Raw genomic sequence first — 18,433 nt, 5'->3', positions numbered from 1 at the left:
TATATATATATATATATATAAGTAATAGTAATAACAATGATGATAATAATAATATTAAAAGTTCTCAATATCTTTACTAGCGTATAAATCTATGATAAAGTCAAAATACTCCTAAAGAAGCATCAGGTTCAAAGTCGACATACCAACAAGACTTAAAACCTATTTCCAACTAGTAGATATCACCTATATCGATCTTTTTCTTTCGTTCTGCCCTATCTTTAGGCAAGTCTGCATTGATTCCGAGAAATTGTATGTCTTTCCAGGCAACTTCCTTTCATGTGTGTTTTTAGAAGGAGTTGATATTCCTTTCATGTGATTATAGGTCTACCTCTTCCTTTTAACACCTTCACTTATCATAGTTTCTCACCTACAGACTAGTGTATCTGTCGGCTGACGTAGGACATGACCAAACCATTTCAAACGACTTTCTCTCGTTTTATCCTCAATGCGTGCTACTTGCACCTTCCGGCGAATGTTTTCATTTTTAATCTTGTATGATCGCATATCCATCTTAGCATCCGCATCTCTGCAACACCATCTTGTGCATATGTTGTACTTTAGCGGCCCGACTTTCACTACCATAGAACACTGCTGGTCTTGTAACTGTTTTTTAGAACTTACCTTTTTCACTTTTATAGGCATCCTTCTATCACATTGCATCCTTTTAGAGTAACTTAATAAAAAGTGCTAATGTTGATTGTGCCTTGCTATGCCAAAGTCTCTGCATCTGACAAGTGATTCATTGCAGCTCTAGTGACAAGCTTTGAAGCTGCTTGGGACTCCTTACATACTAGTGCAATTTTGCTAAATTACTGCTACCTTACACTATTAAATGTTGATTAGCATGATGTTATGCCTCAACTTTTCTTCCCTCAGACAGTATATAGTGGAAACCCGAATTCCTGTTTTATTGGATACTAGGAAAGGAAGATTGACAAAGGAAAGTAGAATGAAAAGATAGAGGGGAAATGAACAAATTTTCATTGTCTCCCTTCTGTTTGATTGATAATATAACAGAGAAAAAGTAAAAGAAAAATGAGATTTGAACAACTTTTTTTTGGGGGGTGGGTGGGTGGGTAAAAGTTTTTAAAATTTTCCTTATTTCCTATTTTTTCTCCATTGCTTTGATGCTGCCTAACAAAAGTAGGGAATATGTTTTATTAATGCCTTCTGAACTAGGAGATATCCTTATCACTACTTAATTTTGCAGATTCATCTTTCGGGGACCATCATCCTAAATTTTGGGACTTCTTAAAAAGGGCTTGTACAAAGTTAATGAAGCTTTTAGTTGCTATCCAGCAGCGACATCCTTATTCTTTCGGGGATAAATGTGTCCTTCCACTTCTCATGAAATTCTGTTTAAGCAAGATTATAGATCCTGAACCACATATTATGTCTTTTGAGCAATTCATGATTCAATGTATGGTAATGGTGAAGACCATTTTGGAATGTAAAGAGTATAAGACAAGATTGACAGGACGTGTCGTTGATGAAAATAGGGTGACATTTGAGCAGATGAAGCAAAACATATCTAGTACGGTTGCTGGCCTTCTTACTTCCCTTTTGCCTAGGGACCGGGTTGTGCTCCTGTGTAATGTATTGATAAGGAGGTGAGGCATCCCAACTCTTTATGGTCTTCTGTTGTTGTATGTGAAGAAATCGATTTCCTGAATTAAGGCTTGCAAGCACCACATTATAAATGAACAAGATTAACAATTTTTAATGATCTTTTGGTCCTCATCTCCATTCTCATTTGTGGTAGACCAGTCATAACATCCTTAATCAATCTAGATAGTCCAACTTGAGTGGCGCTATTTTTGGTGCCGTAGCTTGCCAGTAGTATTAGATGATGTTCCCCTCATTACATCGTTTGGTCTTACAGGGTTATTTTAGGTGCGTGTAGGGTGTGAAGGAGGTGGAGAAGGTGCAATAAAGGGTAGTTGTACTTATAGGAAAGTTGTACACTTGTACTTTTAGGACAGTGCAAAATGATAAATCCTGCTATGTGAGATGGCCTATTCTGACTTCTGAGGACATTAGAATAACTGAAATATCCTCTTGATCACTTGTTTTGTCTTTCCAAACGCCATTTTGGTACCTGGCAAACACTTTCAGTTTCTGTTGACCTCAAACACTCACCGATTTGCACAATAAACTGAAAAGAGCATTTGGAAGGGAGTGAAGGTGGAGATTTATTCTGCTATGTGAGATGGCCTATTCTGACTTCTGAGGACATTAGAATAATTAAAATATCATCTTGATCACTTAATTTTGGTACCTGACAAACACTTTCAATTTCTGTTGACTTCAAACACTCTCCGATTTGCACAATAAACTGAAAAGAGCATTTACTTATCAAAAAGAAAACCAAAAGAAGGGAGTGAAGGTGGAGATTACTTTCTTAATTTCTAGGTATCATCTGAATGTCCATAAGCTACGAGGAAAGGGGGTAGTTTGAATATGAATTGATGGTTCAATCTTCTGAGAGAAAATTTAACCCCTTGTAATTAAAATATATTGTTGTGACATGTCTCTTTATTCTTGCAATTTCTCCAAATGTAGGCACTTTGTTCTGACTGCAAGTGATATGGAGGAATGGTACCAGAACCCAGAGTCTTTCTATCACGAGCAGGATTCAGTACTATGGTCAGAGAAACTAAGGCCATGTGCTGAAGCTCTATATATTGTCTTGTTTGAAAATAATGGTCAGGTATGTTTACTCCATTCGCTGTGTTATTCGACAATCTTAACATATTGCCTTAATCCCCGTATGAACCTTTTATTTGATCTTCAGTTGCTAGGACCTGTTGTTGTCTCTATTCTGCAAGAGGCTATGAGTGGTTGCCCTTCTGCAGTTAATGAAATAACTCCGGCACTGCTTCTGAAGGACGCTGCCTATGGTGCTGCTGCATACATATACTATGAACTCTCGAACTATTTGACTTTCAAGGATTGGTATGTGCTTTTATATGCTGGAAATATTGCTGAATCAAATAGATTTGACCCCTCAGACATGTTCTAGAATTTTCTATCCTCTACTATATTACCACAATGGCATCTGAAACAGGGGATTCTCTTAAAATTCCAAATAAGGGAACCCTAACATGTCAAAAAGTTAAATCAGTGGTGATAAAACTAGCTAGAGCAACCACACTAGCACTGGAATGAGCCATTTGGTCCTTCCAAAGTGGCAGTTAACCATCATTACAATAAAAACAAGCCACAAAGTAGTACAGGAATGGAAGTTGCTATTATTAATAAATCCCTTTATCAAAAACAAAGTACAGGGATGGATATAGTAACCACTGTTAATGTGACTGATAAAAGAACCACTGTTAATGTGACCGATCAAAAAAGCAAAAAACCACAGCTGATGTGCCATAAAAGAAAATATCAGTTGTTATGAAAATCCTCAATTATTCACCATTTCATTAGCCTATATCACAACATATTAAATTGTGAAAAATATGTTAAGCCAAAAGGAAGTTCATTTATGTAGTTCGCGACAAGAAATCTGTAGAAGTAGAGACAAAAGAGGAAGAATTTCATCCCCCAGTATTATAAAAAGCTTAAATCATGAGAGACAAATCTCTGGTGAAAGCAACCTAGATGCACTCACAAAATGTAAATCGTGGTTATTGGTAAAGCTTTTGTTTTTTTGTGTTTTCCCCAATGCAATCCTAGGAGGTTGTTCCTTGGGAATTCTGGAGTTCCTAGGTTCTTCTTCTTTCCTCTTATTCTCTGGCTTTCTGCCCTAAGACCTTACAAATTTAGCCCTAAATCGAACCTCTTTGATGTCCAAATCAAATTGGAGAGATCTTGTACGTGTTTATTGCTTTGCTTTGTATGGAGGAAACTTTTTGGAGAGATCTTGTACGTGTTATGGAGGAAACTTTTTGTGCACCAATATTTGTCCTATAAATTCTTGATGAAGTTGCATTTCCTCGTTAGAGATACTCATTGAAGAATAAAAGAAATGGCAAATGATAGGTGGCTTCGCCTTGATGTGTTATTCATATGAATGGAATGAATAAAGTCAACAACATTTTTCTCAACATCATGATTTATTAAGCACTTTTCTCCTATAATCTTAAAGTAAATTTAAGTGCCGTGCATATTGAATGGTTTTGTTCTCCCATTGCTTGAGATAGTGAAACTCAGCTGTTAGAGACCACTCTGCTATACGTCATCATTATTAAATATATCACTAGAAATTTTTGTTTGGGTTTGAAAGTTGAAAGTTGAAAGTCAAGTTCTATTGAAAGTATAGGTCTTCACAGTCTCTTAACATGTTATGCAGGTTCAATGGCGCATTGTCCTTGGAGTTGTCAAATGATCATCCCAATATGCGGATCATACACAGAAAAGTAGCACTAATACTTGGACAATGGGTTTCAGAGGTAATGTGACTGCAGTTATAAAAAAGGAGAATTGCCCGGAAATCCCTTTACACAGTGTTTGAATCAAGAAGGGTAGATGGAAAGTTAAAGATGTATGCTTCTTCATTTTTGTCAATTTTGGAATGGGTTAGAAAGGCTGAAATGCAAGAGTTACTTACCTTCCACTTTTTCTTCCTACCGAAACAAGGGAGATGGAGCTTTTCTCTTCCCTTCTTTTGGGTTGAATAACTTCCCCTTCTGCAGCTCCTCTTTTAATCCTATTACACAAGACTATTACTTTCCTTCTCCTTGTTGAGATTGAGCATAGATGAATCTCCTTGAGCCTCCACAATGCAGTGATAATAAGTTATTTAATCTTTGAGGTTTGAAGTTTCCTTTACGAACTTATCGTAACTCTTGGTTGTCCCCAGTTCCATGTTCTTGAATAGGTCAAACAAATGCTTTTTATTATTCTTTTTATCAATCTATAACTACAACAGCAACCATTAAGGACGATATCAAGTAATTTTAATTCTCTTTTGTCATCACAGAGATACAGGAAAAAGAGGAAAACCGTTATTCAAGAATCTTTTTAATAAAAAGTTCAGCACTCTGTTAGTGAGAGTTCATGAGTGACAAGTTGGTCCAAAAGACCCTAACAAGCGTCTGCCCTAGGGGAAAGATTTTATGCTGTTCCTCACAATTCTACATACTTCCGCTTTAATTTTAAGTTACTTTATTTGGGTTTCTAGGATCAAGTGCAGTACTATTTGGGTTTTTACTAAAATTTGCCAGACTATAAGTTTAATGATCACTTAATGGAGTCAAGCGAAGTGTTTCTATTGCAATTGTGCTCATACTTGTCTTGGAAGTCAAGCATAAGAAATTTATGTAGTTGGTGTTGGATTCCCAGTATGTATAAGGTGTATTTATGGGAATTTATAAAGAGAGGAGTATTCTATGAAATGTCCATGCAATCTTCTCTCTTCAATCAGCAGATCTGGTAAGACATTTTTAATATGGTGAATCATTGTTGGTTCTTGGTAATCTAAAATTAGTATTGTATCTGGATCTGTAATTGGAAATCTTCGAGTGTCTCTGTTTTCTAATTTTCTTGCTCCATTACTGGTCATATGCTATCCTTCCACTGGAAATTGTAGGTTGTGAACCTCTTCCATTGTCCTAATATCACCGGGATTCATGGAAGAGTAAATAGAGGAATTGGTTCAATGCTGGCGTCATGCCATCACGTTTTTGGCTATTTTTTTTGTCAGATGTTATTAAGCCTCTCAAATAAATAAATAAATTTGCTAGTGCATTTGACTCACCACCACCCAGATTATTTGATTGAGGGAGGTTAAGTTCGATATATAAGCTTTAAAGTGTCAAGACTTCTATATGATGTATCTGTGCTTTGTTATATGTGCCATTACCCATAGTTTTTTGGAGCTAGTGATCGCACATACTTTTGTGTAACTATGTTTTCTCGCAGATTAAAGATGACACCAGAAGAGCAGTTTATTGTGCTCTAATCCGATTGCTTCAGGAAAATGACTTGTGTGTAAGGGTATGCCACATTTTATTCAAAGCAACTGCCTTCTGAAACAAGTTGTACATCTATCATTGTTTTCTGAATTTTGAGTTCCCATTGATTCACTTTATGTTATACTGAAGCTACTTTGTCTCTTCTTTAGCTGACAGCATGCCGGTCCTTGTATTTTCATATTGAAGATGCAAATTTTAATGAGAAAGAGTTCTTAGATCTTCTTCCCATATGTTGGGATTTGTGTTTCAAATTGGTGGACGAAGTACAGGAATTTGACTCGAAGGTAGATATCAGCTGGTGTTCTTCGTAACTTCACACGGCCTAGTTAGTTCTCATTTATTCATTCATGTATTAGTTTTTTTTTTCTGTGTGTAATTCTATCCTATTTCTGGTATACTTAGTTCCATGGACCTTCGCAATAACTTTCAGTAAAGGGGAAGCAGTACTGATTCAGTGGTTTAATACACACACTCAAGCTAATTTTTCAACATATTTTGGGTTTTATTTGTGGTTGTTACTTGTTGATGCTTGACTAGATTAGTAGGGTTGAGGAGACATACAAATATTTGGAGGGGGAGGTTAGAAAGAGGGATCCATCTCCGAGTTATCTCTTTCCCTGTTCTTTTTCTTTGTTCTGTATAAAGAAATGCTCATGTTATAGTTGTCAGAAAATGGACAAAAAAGGAGAAGAAAAAGTAACAAGATTTGTCCCTTTCACTTTTTTAGTATCATGGAAATCCTTTTTTTCGACTTATGATGTGTTCTTCAATCTGTCTTCGGTTTTCATTTTATTACGGAATCTTCTACATATTCCAGTTGCTTTTAAGTTTTCTGCTCAGTGTTTCTTTTTGATAAAATTTTCAGGTTCAAGTTTTGAATACTATCTCTGTTCTTATAGCACGTGTTACTGAAATAATGCCATATGCAAACAAGTTGGTGCTATTTTTCCAAAAGGTATCTTTTTGGGCTTTCTTCTGCTACTTCTTGTTGATGGGTTCACTTAAGTATTAAAATTTATGTGTAGTTGAAGTTTTGTTTTATTGCCGTTACCATTCCAGAGTACAATCTCTGTAAGAATGAAGATTTTCCTGAAATTTCTTTTAGATGTTAGGAAAAGTCTCAGGACTTTATAGTAAAGCCTTTTCATTGGTAATGCCTTTGAAATTACTACTGGTGGACCAGTATCCATGTGAGGGGTAGATCTATGAGTCACTTCATGCTGTTTCTCAAGCATCTTATTTGGAGACCCAAACTTACCTCTATTGTCCTTACTCTCGTTTTGTTTAGTTTGTAAGGGAGGACATGTAAATACATCCAGAGAAGACTTTGTTGAGAGAATTGCATGTGAGAGCAGGGATTCTTAAAGAATTCCATGTGTTTTTGTTTCCATTATGTTGTATCTGCATGATTTTTACTGTTTTTTCTTTTTGCTGATTAGAGCTGTTCCTTTATCAGGCATGGGAAGAATCTTCTAGTGAAAGCATCTTGCAGATTCAACTTCTTACTGCACTGAAAAATTTCATAGTTGCTCTCGGTTATCAGTCAACTAAATCATACAGCATGTTGTTGCCGATTTTGCAAAGTGGAATTAACGTAAACAGCCCTGATGAACTTCTAGAAGACTGCATGCAGGCATGTTTTATACGTGGCCCATTTAATTGATTAATTTCATGTTAGAACTGTGTTCTAATTCCAGCCAGGTTATCATGCAGTTATGGGAAGCAACACTAATCAATGCGCCTTCTATGGTACCAGAGTTGTTGGGATATTTCCCATGTCTTGTGGAAATCTTGGAAAGAAGTTTTGATCACTTGAAGGTTGAGGAGAGATTTAACGAACTAATATTTCAGTTGTCGATTGGTTTTTGTGCTGATCTTCCATTGACATGTAGGTTGCCACCAATATCATTGAAGACTATGTTATTTTGGGTGGAAGGGAATTTCTCAATTTGCATGCGTCTAGTGTTGCTAAACTTCTAGATCTGGTGGTTGGGAATGTTAACGACAAGGGATTACTCTCAGTTATTCCAGTCATTGACATTCTAGTTCAGGTGATTAATTTCCTTGTCACTTTTATTAAATTATGTATTTGGAAGGCTATGGATTAACCAAATAAATAATATGCTACCTAAGCTGCTTTAGTTTCAGTGTACTTTTGAACAGGAGTGCAAATGCTCAGAAATGAAGGGAGACTAAAAAAGTAATGACATGCTTCTTAAAACGTATAATTCCACATGTTCTGAATTTGAGCTTAGATAAGAGAAAAGTAAAGGAAATGAGTAGTTGATATGATTCTTAAAACCCTCAATTCCGTTTGTTCTACAATTTGAGCTTTGATAAGGTTAAAATGATCAAAACTAAGTTTCAATACAAGCTTCTCATGTTATGATTTTGTGCTTTGATAAGATAAAAATGTATCAAAACCAGGTTTCAATACAAACTTCTCATGAACTCCCACTAGAACATTAGTGGATATAATATAGACCTAAAAGGGTGCTTCCTATGAATGATATGTGCTGATGCTTTTGTGATGTGGCAGTGTTTCCCGATGGAAGTGCCACAGCTAATCAGCTCCACTCTGCAGGTAGTTGTAGTTCTCTGCTATGTCTTTTCTGTTTTTTTCTAGGCACTCCAACATGTCTGTTTACCTCTTCTTTTATGGAATGATTTGATGTGGTTCCATGAATGTTGCCAGAAATTAATAATCACGTGCCTGACCGGGGGAGATGATCATGATCCTTCCAAGGCAGCTGTAAAAGCATCATCGGCAGCCCTGCTGGCAAGGATTTTGGTGATGAACACCAATTATCTTGCACAGCTGACTTCTGATCCATCACTGTCTATACACCTTCAGAAATCTGGTTTTCCTGGTGAAGAAAATATACTGCTTTGCCTAGTTGACATATGGCTTGAAAAGGTAAAATGATTAAATTTTGAGTTTTGATAGATATCATTGTGATTGATGGTATTCTTTAGGACCTCTACAAAACCTGAGCTGGTATTTATGATGGTAAATGTGTTCTTGGTTTGTTTGTTCAATCAAAATATTGTATGAAGGTGCAAATATGTCCATTACGATCCCAGTTGAGCACAAACATAGATGAGAGGCCTTTCCAGAACTATCAGAGAGATGCTACTAGTTACAATAGTATAACTGACATTTCGGCCATAGCATCATTCAGTATGAGATCAAGAAAATCATACAGTATAAGATGAACTATTTGACATATCAATCATGTGTAACTTGTATGGCTATGAATGCACTTCTACCATAAATACACTTCTATAGTAACAGGAGTTGCAACAGTTTCCTGAACCTGTAGATGGTCTATAGTATTATCAGTTTAGAGGAAGCTAGTATGCTGGTCTTCTTTTATCAGTAACGAAGAATGATTTTGTTAACGATCAGAGCCGATCACGTTGGTGTTTGGCCTTTTACAAAAGTTGGCCATCCCCTGTACAAGAACGACGACTGGGATCACCTCTACAAATAACTCCACAAAAGTGCTAATGAAGTCCTACCATGTTTTGCTGCTCATGTACTTCCTGAAGTTTACACCATAAAGCCAACATACACGAACATATATATGCACACGCATATATATATATATATATATATACACACACACACACACTAGTGTCTCGGCTTCGCTTCGGTTGTCAGATTAGTTTGCTTGTTATTGCCTATCCCCTTTCTCCTTCCTGAGCCGAGGGTCTTCCGAAAACGGCCTCTGTGCCTTTTTAAAGGCAGGGGTAAGGTCTGCGTACACTCTACCCTCCCTAGACCCCACTAAGTGGGACTTCACTGGGTTTGTTGTTGTTGTTGTAGTGTCTCGGCACGTGCGTTGCACGTGTATGCCTAGTCGTGTATCACACAATTTTATAAAATAATATTAATATTATTAAGTCAAATCTTTGAGTAATTAATTATAAATGAAAGAATTAAGTACAAGTTTCTATGAATGCTGGAATATGGTTTTTCGTATAAAGGCTTGTTTATCGAGGCAAAGATGATTATCATCTGAAACCTACGAAGATGAACAATCCAAGTTTAAATAGATACATGTGATTTTTCAAGAGGCCCAGTGTATCGCCTATCACTTCTACGGAGAGCTTTGATTCTCGATCCACTGGATCCATACTCACACCATGCACCTTCACCCATAATTCCAAAATTTTTGCTCAATATTGACATTACCAATCAAATACACCAGAAAGAAAAAGTGAGGAAAGAAGACTCGTTTTTTTTTTTGATTTTATAAATAAGGTATTTAGGTTATTTAGAATAGGCCTTGAACTTTTTAGTTTTAGGGTTCAAACTTTTTTTAATAATATAATATAGATTTAGATTTGTATATACCCACAATGGCTCTTTTTAATTGATGCTAATTCAACATAATCTTCTTCATTTGCTCACAAATTTAATTTATTTGAATTTAAAATGTAGTAGTTATTCAAGTGCCAGAGTACTAATTAAGGACGATCAAGATCCTTTTGATATTGTTCCTAAAAGACCCAATTATTTAGGAGTTTGAATATGCGTCTTTGCAATTTGAGTTTGAATTTGTTGCAAATAAACATGACTTGATAGTGCTTATTGACTATTTTGTTCATTTCTTCTCACCCACTTGTTCCACAAATTTGACATGAAATACTAGACATTATTCTTAATTTCATTCTCCTTTTATGTTTAGTTTTCTTAATATTCAGTACAAATGGCGGAGAAGAAATAAACTATTCCTTCATAGATCAATATAATTTATTGGGAAAATGCATAAGTACCCCCCCAACCTTTGACCGAAATCCCAACTACACACTTTTCTTTTCGGGGGTCCTATTACCCCTCTGAACTATTTTAAAATAGAATTGTTACACCCTTGAAAGGCCACAACCACATCATATGCTGGTCGTTGAAGCCACGCGCCAGGTACATTTCATTAGGAATTTTTTTTAATCTTTTCTTATTTTTTCCCTTGTTTTTTGTACTATTATTCTATTCTTTTTTCTTTCTTTTTCTTTCCCTTCTCTTCCTCCAATTACGTAACTTCTTCCCAAAATGTGACCACCCCATCCCACAAAATTCTTTTTTCAGATTATCTTTTTTATGTCCTTTTTCTTTTGAAATTATTGTTTAGTTTGTGGTTATGCAAGAATAATATAATCATAAATGGTGGGATCTGCTGTTAATATGATGGATCCGCTGATGAAAGTTCTGCAAATTTTGGCCGGAAAAAAAAGGATGGTCGGAAGATTTTCCGGCGAGGGACTTCCTTCACAACCTGATTAATTTTCTTGCAAATTTATGGACTGATAATAGGAAAATCTTCTACGACCCAGAATCCTTCACAGATATGTTTGCTTCTCAAATCATTTAGAATGATACTGAATTACTGAGTTGTTTAAACAATTTTTGTCTTCTTAAAAAGCTAGTTACACTGAGGGAGAAAGATGAGAGAGAGAGAGGGAGGTCGTGGCCGCCGGCTAGCCAAGCCGCCGGGGCGGCGGCGGAACGAATTAGAGAGAGAGAGACGAGAGTTGCTGGGGAGTTGGAAAAATGGGGGATGCAGCTATGGACTTAGGAAAATAAGACGGTGGAGAGTATAAATTAGGGTTTCAGTGGTGAAGAAATTTGGGGGTTGTGACGCGGTGGTGGTATCATCTATGTTGCTAGTCGGGTGGAGGAAGAAAAGAAATTAAAAAGAGATAGAAACAAAAAAGAAAAATAAAAACTAAAAAGCTGTATATTTAATAAAAGGAATATTAAAAATAAAAATTTAGTATTTGTTTTTGTTGCTCACTCTCTTTAAGAGAGTGAAATGCACTCACTTTGCCACGTAAGCATTTAGGGAGGTAATAATTTTATTTTAAAATAGTTCAGGGGGTAATAGGGCCCCCGAAAATGAAAAGTGTGTAGTTGGGATTTCGGTCATAGGTTGGGAGGTACTTATGCATTTTCCCTAATTTATTAGTTTGTAACACCAATCATAAAAATCACATTGAATAGCTATAAATAATAGTATTATTTAATAATAATAATAATAATAATAATAATAATAATAATAATAATAATAATAATATGATATAATAATAATAAGAACAATATAAATAAATAAAATGTTGTATCTTTTCTCTCACAGAGAGTCGTGCCTTTTAATAAAACAATTAACCTTTTGAAAAGTTTTTCCTAAATGCTAAATTGTTTCTTTAAAATTTATGTACTAATGAAAAAAACACAACTATTTAGAGAACTACAATATAATCAGTATTTAAAAAAAGAGAGGGTATTTTGTCTTTATCTCTCAAGAGGTATCAAATTCATGATAAAAGATCATCAACCTTTAAATTCAAGTTTTAATGTAAGACTAACCACGTCTTACTAACTTTGGAATATAATCTTTCACATAATACTTGCATGAAACTAAATTGTATACCAATAAACTAATTTTATATGTCAAAATGAATAAATAATATAACTTTTCTTGTTTCTAATCATAACATTTATGCAAGACGCAATATATATTATGAGACCATGATCCTTTACCCTAACATTTATAGAATTTGTCTTTCATAAACCACTAAGGGTAGGAAACAACAAATAAAATATAAGTCGAGTAAAAAAGTTGAGTAAAAGAAAATAGAACCCGTTTTGTCGTCATCAAACCATTCCAATCTCTCCAAATAATGGCCTGGCATGGTAGAATCCTTGCCAATGTCATGTGAGACCTTCTTTCATGAAATCGTATTACTTTGATGTAATTTTACCAGAGCACTATTCATAGCCAACGTCGCAAAATCAAACACCGCTCCTTTGTAGATCTCTTTTTGTATTGATGTGTCTGTGCTCTTAAAATTCATTTCAATTCCTCCACCCTCATTTCTTTATTTTTTGCTGTATCGTTAAAATTGCTGGGTTTGTTTTCTGTATGTGTGCCTTTAAGATAATTGCTTTAAATTTCAATCTATAAGACCATGTTTTTCCCCTCTTCAACATGATATTTATTCAAGGAGGCATCTCATTCAATCACAATGAACTTGGGTCTTAATGTTTGAAGACCGCGTAATTTCATCATCTAAAGTCAAAACATGTTTGATCTTCTAGCTCCTGGGAATCGATATGTACCAGTATTGGTTGTGCAACCGTTGGTGAAACAATATCTTTCATTATGGAGGCATATGTACTAATACAAGAGTACTATGTAAAATTCGACAATGCCAATATTCTCATTTTTTATTCCCTCTAATCTGAAGAGCAATTGTTTTGTATTGTACTCATAGTGCAGTTTTGCATTTTCCTTTTTCTCGTCTTATGGAAGGCTGTTTCATGAGTAGCTTTGTAACTATCTTCTCTTTGGTTTCACAAAGGCACAGCCGCACAGTCGTACTTGGAAGGCCCCTAATTTGAAAAGTAGTATAAAATTAGTGAGTACCTAGGAATCGTTAGTTAGAAAATAATCTAAACATTAGTAACTAATCATTAAGGGTTTTGCATCCTTCAATAAACTTGATATTTTTGGTTAACTTTTTTAAAATAATAAATACGGTATTTGGATTTTTTAGAAGGATATTTTGGTAATTTAACTTTCAATTTATGGGCTTTCCACTTTTAATATAGTATAGGTAGATTGTTCCTTCCAGGCTTTTGCTAGCGGTAGGGTTCGAACCCGTGGCATGCACCTAATCCACATATTATGAACATCTATATTTTAATATTATGCAAAGCTTGCTTACCCTCTAAACACCTGGAATTTCTTTCTATCCATAATGCCCAACAATCAAAGACCTGGGATTGTCCTCCAAACTTTCTTCATCAATTTGTTCCTTCCTTTACCCCAATGACAATAGATCCTTCAACTCCCATTTCCTTTGCGCCTTCCGGATGACAGCCTGCTTCTTCAGCACTCAGAATCACCTTTTCCAGTTCATGTAAGAGTAAGGCCATCCCCGCTTGTGGGATTTTACTGGGTCATTGTTGTTGTTGTTGTTGTTGTAAGAGTAAGGCCATCATTGACACTTCCCAGTTGAAATATTGCCTTCTAAAGTTCACGCACCAGCCAGCGCCACTCCAGCATTAGTGAACTTACAATCCTGCATCCTTAGTAAAACTATATATGTCAACAAAGGGTAGCAATTATTCTTGTTTCAACAAAATGTCCAATAGATGAAATTTCAGCGAGTAAAAGATCTGTTCTACTGGTAAATTGCGCGTCTATACATGCCAGAAGTATGACTTTTTAGCTACTGTGCAAGTAAGATACGTATTTCGTTTGTAGCAGCACCTCTTATGATTTTGACCTGTGTCCGTGAATTATTTATCCATCTTTATTGTGGGTTCATGTTGTTAAGCCTGTATTGCTCACACTTGAGGTCTTGCATCTTCTCAATGCTTTTATAGAAGGTTTGGGGACGCTTAGCTTGAAATTCTTCTTTGAACCTAGTCCTGATAACAACTTTGTGTGGTTTCCGTACCTGAAGTTTTATGTTATCCTTGGTTTTTTGTTTTCTGAAATTTTCATAGGTTGACAATGTTACTTCGTTCCAGAGGAAGACAATTGGTTTGGCCCTTTCTATAATTCTAACTTTGAGGTTGCCTCAAGTACTTGATAAACTAGATCAGATTATGAGGTATTCAATTGAATTTGTGTTCATGAAATTTATTTCTGTATTTGTTTTTAATTATCCTAATCTGATATGTACTTTTTGTTTATGCCAATCTAACCTCTATGCTTTTTCTAGTGTATGCACTAGTGTTATACTAGGTGGAAGTGAGGATTTAAGTGAAGAAGAGTCTAGGTATGGTCTATAATCTTGTTTTTACTTTAATGGCTCTTGTGATTTTGACAACTAGTGAGACTCTCTTCTCATTATAAAATGTGAAACCACAGTAGTGACAGTGTAAACTCTAGCAAGCCTCATGTGCCGAGCAAGGAGTTGAGGAGGAGACAGGTAACCCCTGGTGCTAGTACTTATAAATGAATAGCGCAATGTAGTTTTTTACCGAATCAGGTTCTTAGTAAGATTTTCTTTCTAGATGAAACTTTCAGACCCAATAAACCAGATTTCGTTGGAGAACTCAGTGAGAGACAATCTTCAGACTTGTTCAGCTCTTCATGGGGAATCCTTTGGTGCAGCCATTGGTAGACTGCACCCTGCAGTACTCAATCAATTAAAACAAGCATTGAAGATGCCATGAGTTAGATATTGGGTGTCAATTCTTGATGTAATTTTCTAAGTTGGTCTTTGAGTTCCAATGATCCCACCAAGGGGTAAGGAAGGTGAGTCATTCTTTTTATGCATGCATTTAAGTTTCTTCCTTCTCCTTGATCCCCAAATACAGAAAAACTTCGTCTTGATGTTTTTTGGACATATGTTAAGGGGGGTGTATATATCACAAGAATGAATCTGTATTAATTTAAAGGAATACATGCAGTAGTGAATTATTATAATGGATCTTGCTCAAGGCTTTTGACTATGAAATTCTGCGTAAACTTCCTCTATTAATCTTGATATATAGGGTGTTTGTCTTGATTGCGATGGAAAACACATGTATGTCTCAAATGTCTTTTGGTATTCACTCTCAAGTATGAACAAAAATGACAAAAGGGGGACGGGTGGCGGGAGGGGGGACATTATGCTGCAAGATTTCTTTCATATTTTATGGACTTAGTTTTGTTTAAGCTCAAGTCAGTGATTTCCTCTCACCTTTGCTTGCAAATTGGAAAAAATAATCAAACAGCTGACAAAAATGGGAATAACTTCTAATATCATGGAGATTATTTCAAAATGTAGTACAGTGGTTTCTGAAGTTCCCTTTTTTTTTTTTTGAAATGGTAAGGTGTAGGTTTCTGAAGTTGATTGATTATTCAACACTTACATTTGATCCTCGCAATCTGCAAAACTTCCATTTGGCCTCACTTTAACTTGCTATGTAACATTTTGCTTTAGTCGACTATCTTCACCCTAACATTGACCTGCATCCCCCCGCCTGCCCGCTTTATATTCTTTCCTAGATCTCTCTCTCTCTCTCTCTCTCTCTCTCTCTCTATGTGTGTGTGTGTGTGTGTGTGTTGTATCATTTGAATGTGAAAGTGCGTTTGTTGATGAATGTAAGATTATTAGGGAGCTCTCTTGATTTGCATCTGTTTATGCTTCCTATCTTTACCAAGATTAAAACTGATGTAGTTTTCTACTGTCCAGGTCTCACTTAGAAGCATGCTGCCCGGTTATTAATGAAATGTTCCGAAAGTTCGATTTTTTCGCCCCTATGATTTGGTTGGATTTTGTTGTTCTGGATGAGTGAGCACCAATTTGTTCACTTTTTGGGGCCCTAGTTGTGCAGGGGGGCTGGTGTTGACCCAATTTTTCTCTCCATTTGGTGTTCGGGCTTACATTGTAAATAGCATGATCCTCTCATGTCGTGGTTTTTAAGGCATAAGGATCAGAGCTTGAGGTCTCAAGTGCACGAAATACTTTATAGTGTGCAGTTAAGATTACTGCGTTCAGTTTCTTCGCTTCTTCAAAGTTATACCGAGTTTCATATTTCATGTGTGAAAATGTGACGGCATTTTACCATTTGCTCAACCAGGCAAGGACAGTAACGGAGCCACTCCTAGAGACGACAATTTGGCTTAATGACATTATCCAACTATTCTAGTTGTGTGCTTGTGTTTTTTTTTTTTTTTTTTTGAATTTCTTTGATGTGTTTGAAACAATATATTTTCCAATGCATTTAGCGGCTACATGGTTCAGATTTCAACGGAGCGCTGCATGCAATAATGTAGAAAAGCTGCGTGTGCATTATTTTGAGGTCAAACGGTGCAAGCTTCAAATATAGCCTTATTGTCTTTTTGAATGATAATCTAGGCTTATAGACTAAGCGACGGAGGATGTTGTAGAGTCCAAAAACCTCAGCTTATAAGTTCTTAGACCATCTCCAACCCTAACATTAAATTTCACACCAAAATGGTGTAACACCAAATTTATTTCAACTATTACATCATTTTTTACACCAAAAAAGAATATTTCTTCTCTCTTCTAGATTATATTATTATCTTCTATTTAAATTTTATTTTTTATTTCCTTCAAACTAATTTTATCTTTTTTCTTATTTCCATATTCATCATATATAATTCACATTTACCACTTATATAATCATTTATTATAAAATTATTTTAAAGGATAAATCAACTAAAAGTGAAATCATTTATAAAAGATAATTAAATAAATATTACATCATAGTCAAATTTAATTTAAGTATCACATAAATATTCAACTTTCGCTTCTATTTTTCCATAAATGCTCGATTAATGCATTACGAAGTGCGAAATGTGCATCTTCAACAACCACAAGCACAACAATCTTCTACCTTGTTCTCTCAGTTTTTTTGTAATTTTGGTGCACCTGGAAATGACATAGGGGATTACTGAACTTATATTTTATGTTTTAATGTAATTCTAATTTTAATTTATCCTCCTTTGATGTACTTTAATTATAATGTGTTTTTATTTTATGTATTGTTGATTTTCTTTTTTAATTTTTAGCTTTCACTTTTCAATTTTAGCAACATTAGATATCTCACATTTGCATTTTTTTATTTTTAAATAATGGTTATATTTCTTTTATACAATTATAATAATAATAAATTAACTTATAATTTTATATAAATATAATATATACAAAAATTAATATATCAAAAAAATAAGATATAAAATTAAAATTATAAAGATCTTAATATAAAAATTAATTATATGCACAATATATGATAAATTAAAAGTCCAAAAAAAATAAAAAGATGAATAAAATAATAATAAATCAAATTTGGTGTTGATGAATAGTGTTGCACCAAATTTGGTGCAACACTATTCATGCACTATAATGGTGCAAGATTTGGTGTTTCATTGGAGAAAAAAATACCAAATTTAAATTTGGTGCAAAAAATAGTGCACCCTTGAAGATGCCCTTAGTAGAACAAAAGGGAAGCAAGAACTTTTGATTTCATTTCTCATTAGTTGGGGGGCAAGGGGAAGAGGAGGGACATTGCATGAGGGAGAGGGACAGTGGGAGTTAAATCTACACATTGTGTAAGACTTTCAGCCGTACCATTGTGCTACAAGTAGCTGCATTTGAAGTAACATCACGTTTGCGTACCTTATAGACGTGAGATCTCGTTGGAGTCCTAAGCTTAATGGTAACAAATAAAGGATTTGAAACAAGATTTTGCGGAGTTTATATGAATCCTCATAATTTCCGTGGCAAAAGGATGCTACGGCTTTACTCATTTTTCATATCCTGGGTATTACGTGGACAAGAATACTATTACTTTTAGCCCGTGCCAAAAATTATTTACATCGGATAGCCAAAAAAAAATATATAATTTGTATAATATATATATATATATATATATATTGGCTATTTACAATGGCTATATAGTGTCATTTTCTCATTTTTGAACTTATTACATAGGGTCAAGTCTAGTAGTACCTTCTCCTCCTATTCAGTTTAATTTAGATACT

General features: G+C 35.1%; 1 protein-coding gene across 1 annotated transcript in view; it reads left to right on the top strand.

Annotated features, from left to right (window-relative positions):
• Positions 1 to 16,677, top strand: part of LOC109206716 (importin-11) — a 23,381-nt gene extending 6,704 nt beyond the window's left edge. The window contains exons 8-24 of the mRNA XM_019369569.1: positions 1,211 to 1,610; positions 2,563 to 2,710; positions 2,795 to 2,955; positions 4,301 to 4,400; positions 5,872 to 5,946; positions 6,074 to 6,208; positions 6,790 to 6,879; positions 7,381 to 7,557; positions 7,638 to 7,742; positions 7,817 to 7,975; positions 8,464 to 8,508; positions 8,620 to 8,841; positions 14,440 to 14,546; positions 14,658 to 14,714; positions 14,807 to 14,867; positions 14,953 to 15,196; positions 16,119 to 16,677. Of these exons, the coding sequence (XP_019225114.1) occupies positions 1,211 to 1,610; positions 2,563 to 2,710; positions 2,795 to 2,955; positions 4,301 to 4,400; positions 5,872 to 5,946; positions 6,074 to 6,208; positions 6,790 to 6,879; positions 7,381 to 7,557; positions 7,638 to 7,742; positions 7,817 to 7,975; positions 8,464 to 8,508; positions 8,620 to 8,841; positions 14,440 to 14,546; positions 14,658 to 14,714; positions 14,807 to 14,867; positions 14,953 to 15,114 (2,204 nt within the window). The 3' untranslated portion in view covers positions 15,115 to 15,196; positions 16,119 to 16,677. The remainder of the gene's footprint in view (positions 1 to 1,210; positions 1,611 to 2,562; positions 2,711 to 2,794; positions 2,956 to 4,300; positions 4,401 to 5,871; positions 5,947 to 6,073; positions 6,209 to 6,789; positions 6,880 to 7,380; positions 7,558 to 7,637; positions 7,743 to 7,816; positions 7,976 to 8,463; positions 8,509 to 8,619; positions 8,842 to 14,439; positions 14,547 to 14,657; positions 14,715 to 14,806; positions 14,868 to 14,952; positions 15,197 to 16,118) is intronic.
• The last annotated feature ends 1,756 nt before the right edge of the window (positions 16,678 to 18,433 follow it).

Source organism: Nicotiana attenuata, unplaced genomic scaffold, assembly GCF_001879085.1.
Source record: "Nicotiana attenuata strain UT unplaced genomic scaffold, NIATTr2, whole genome shotgun sequence".
Taxonomy (NCBI): domain Eukaryota; kingdom Viridiplantae; phylum Streptophyta; class Magnoliopsida; order Solanales; family Solanaceae; genus Nicotiana; species Nicotiana attenuata.
This window is presented reverse-complemented; position numbering and strand designations above follow the sequence as displayed.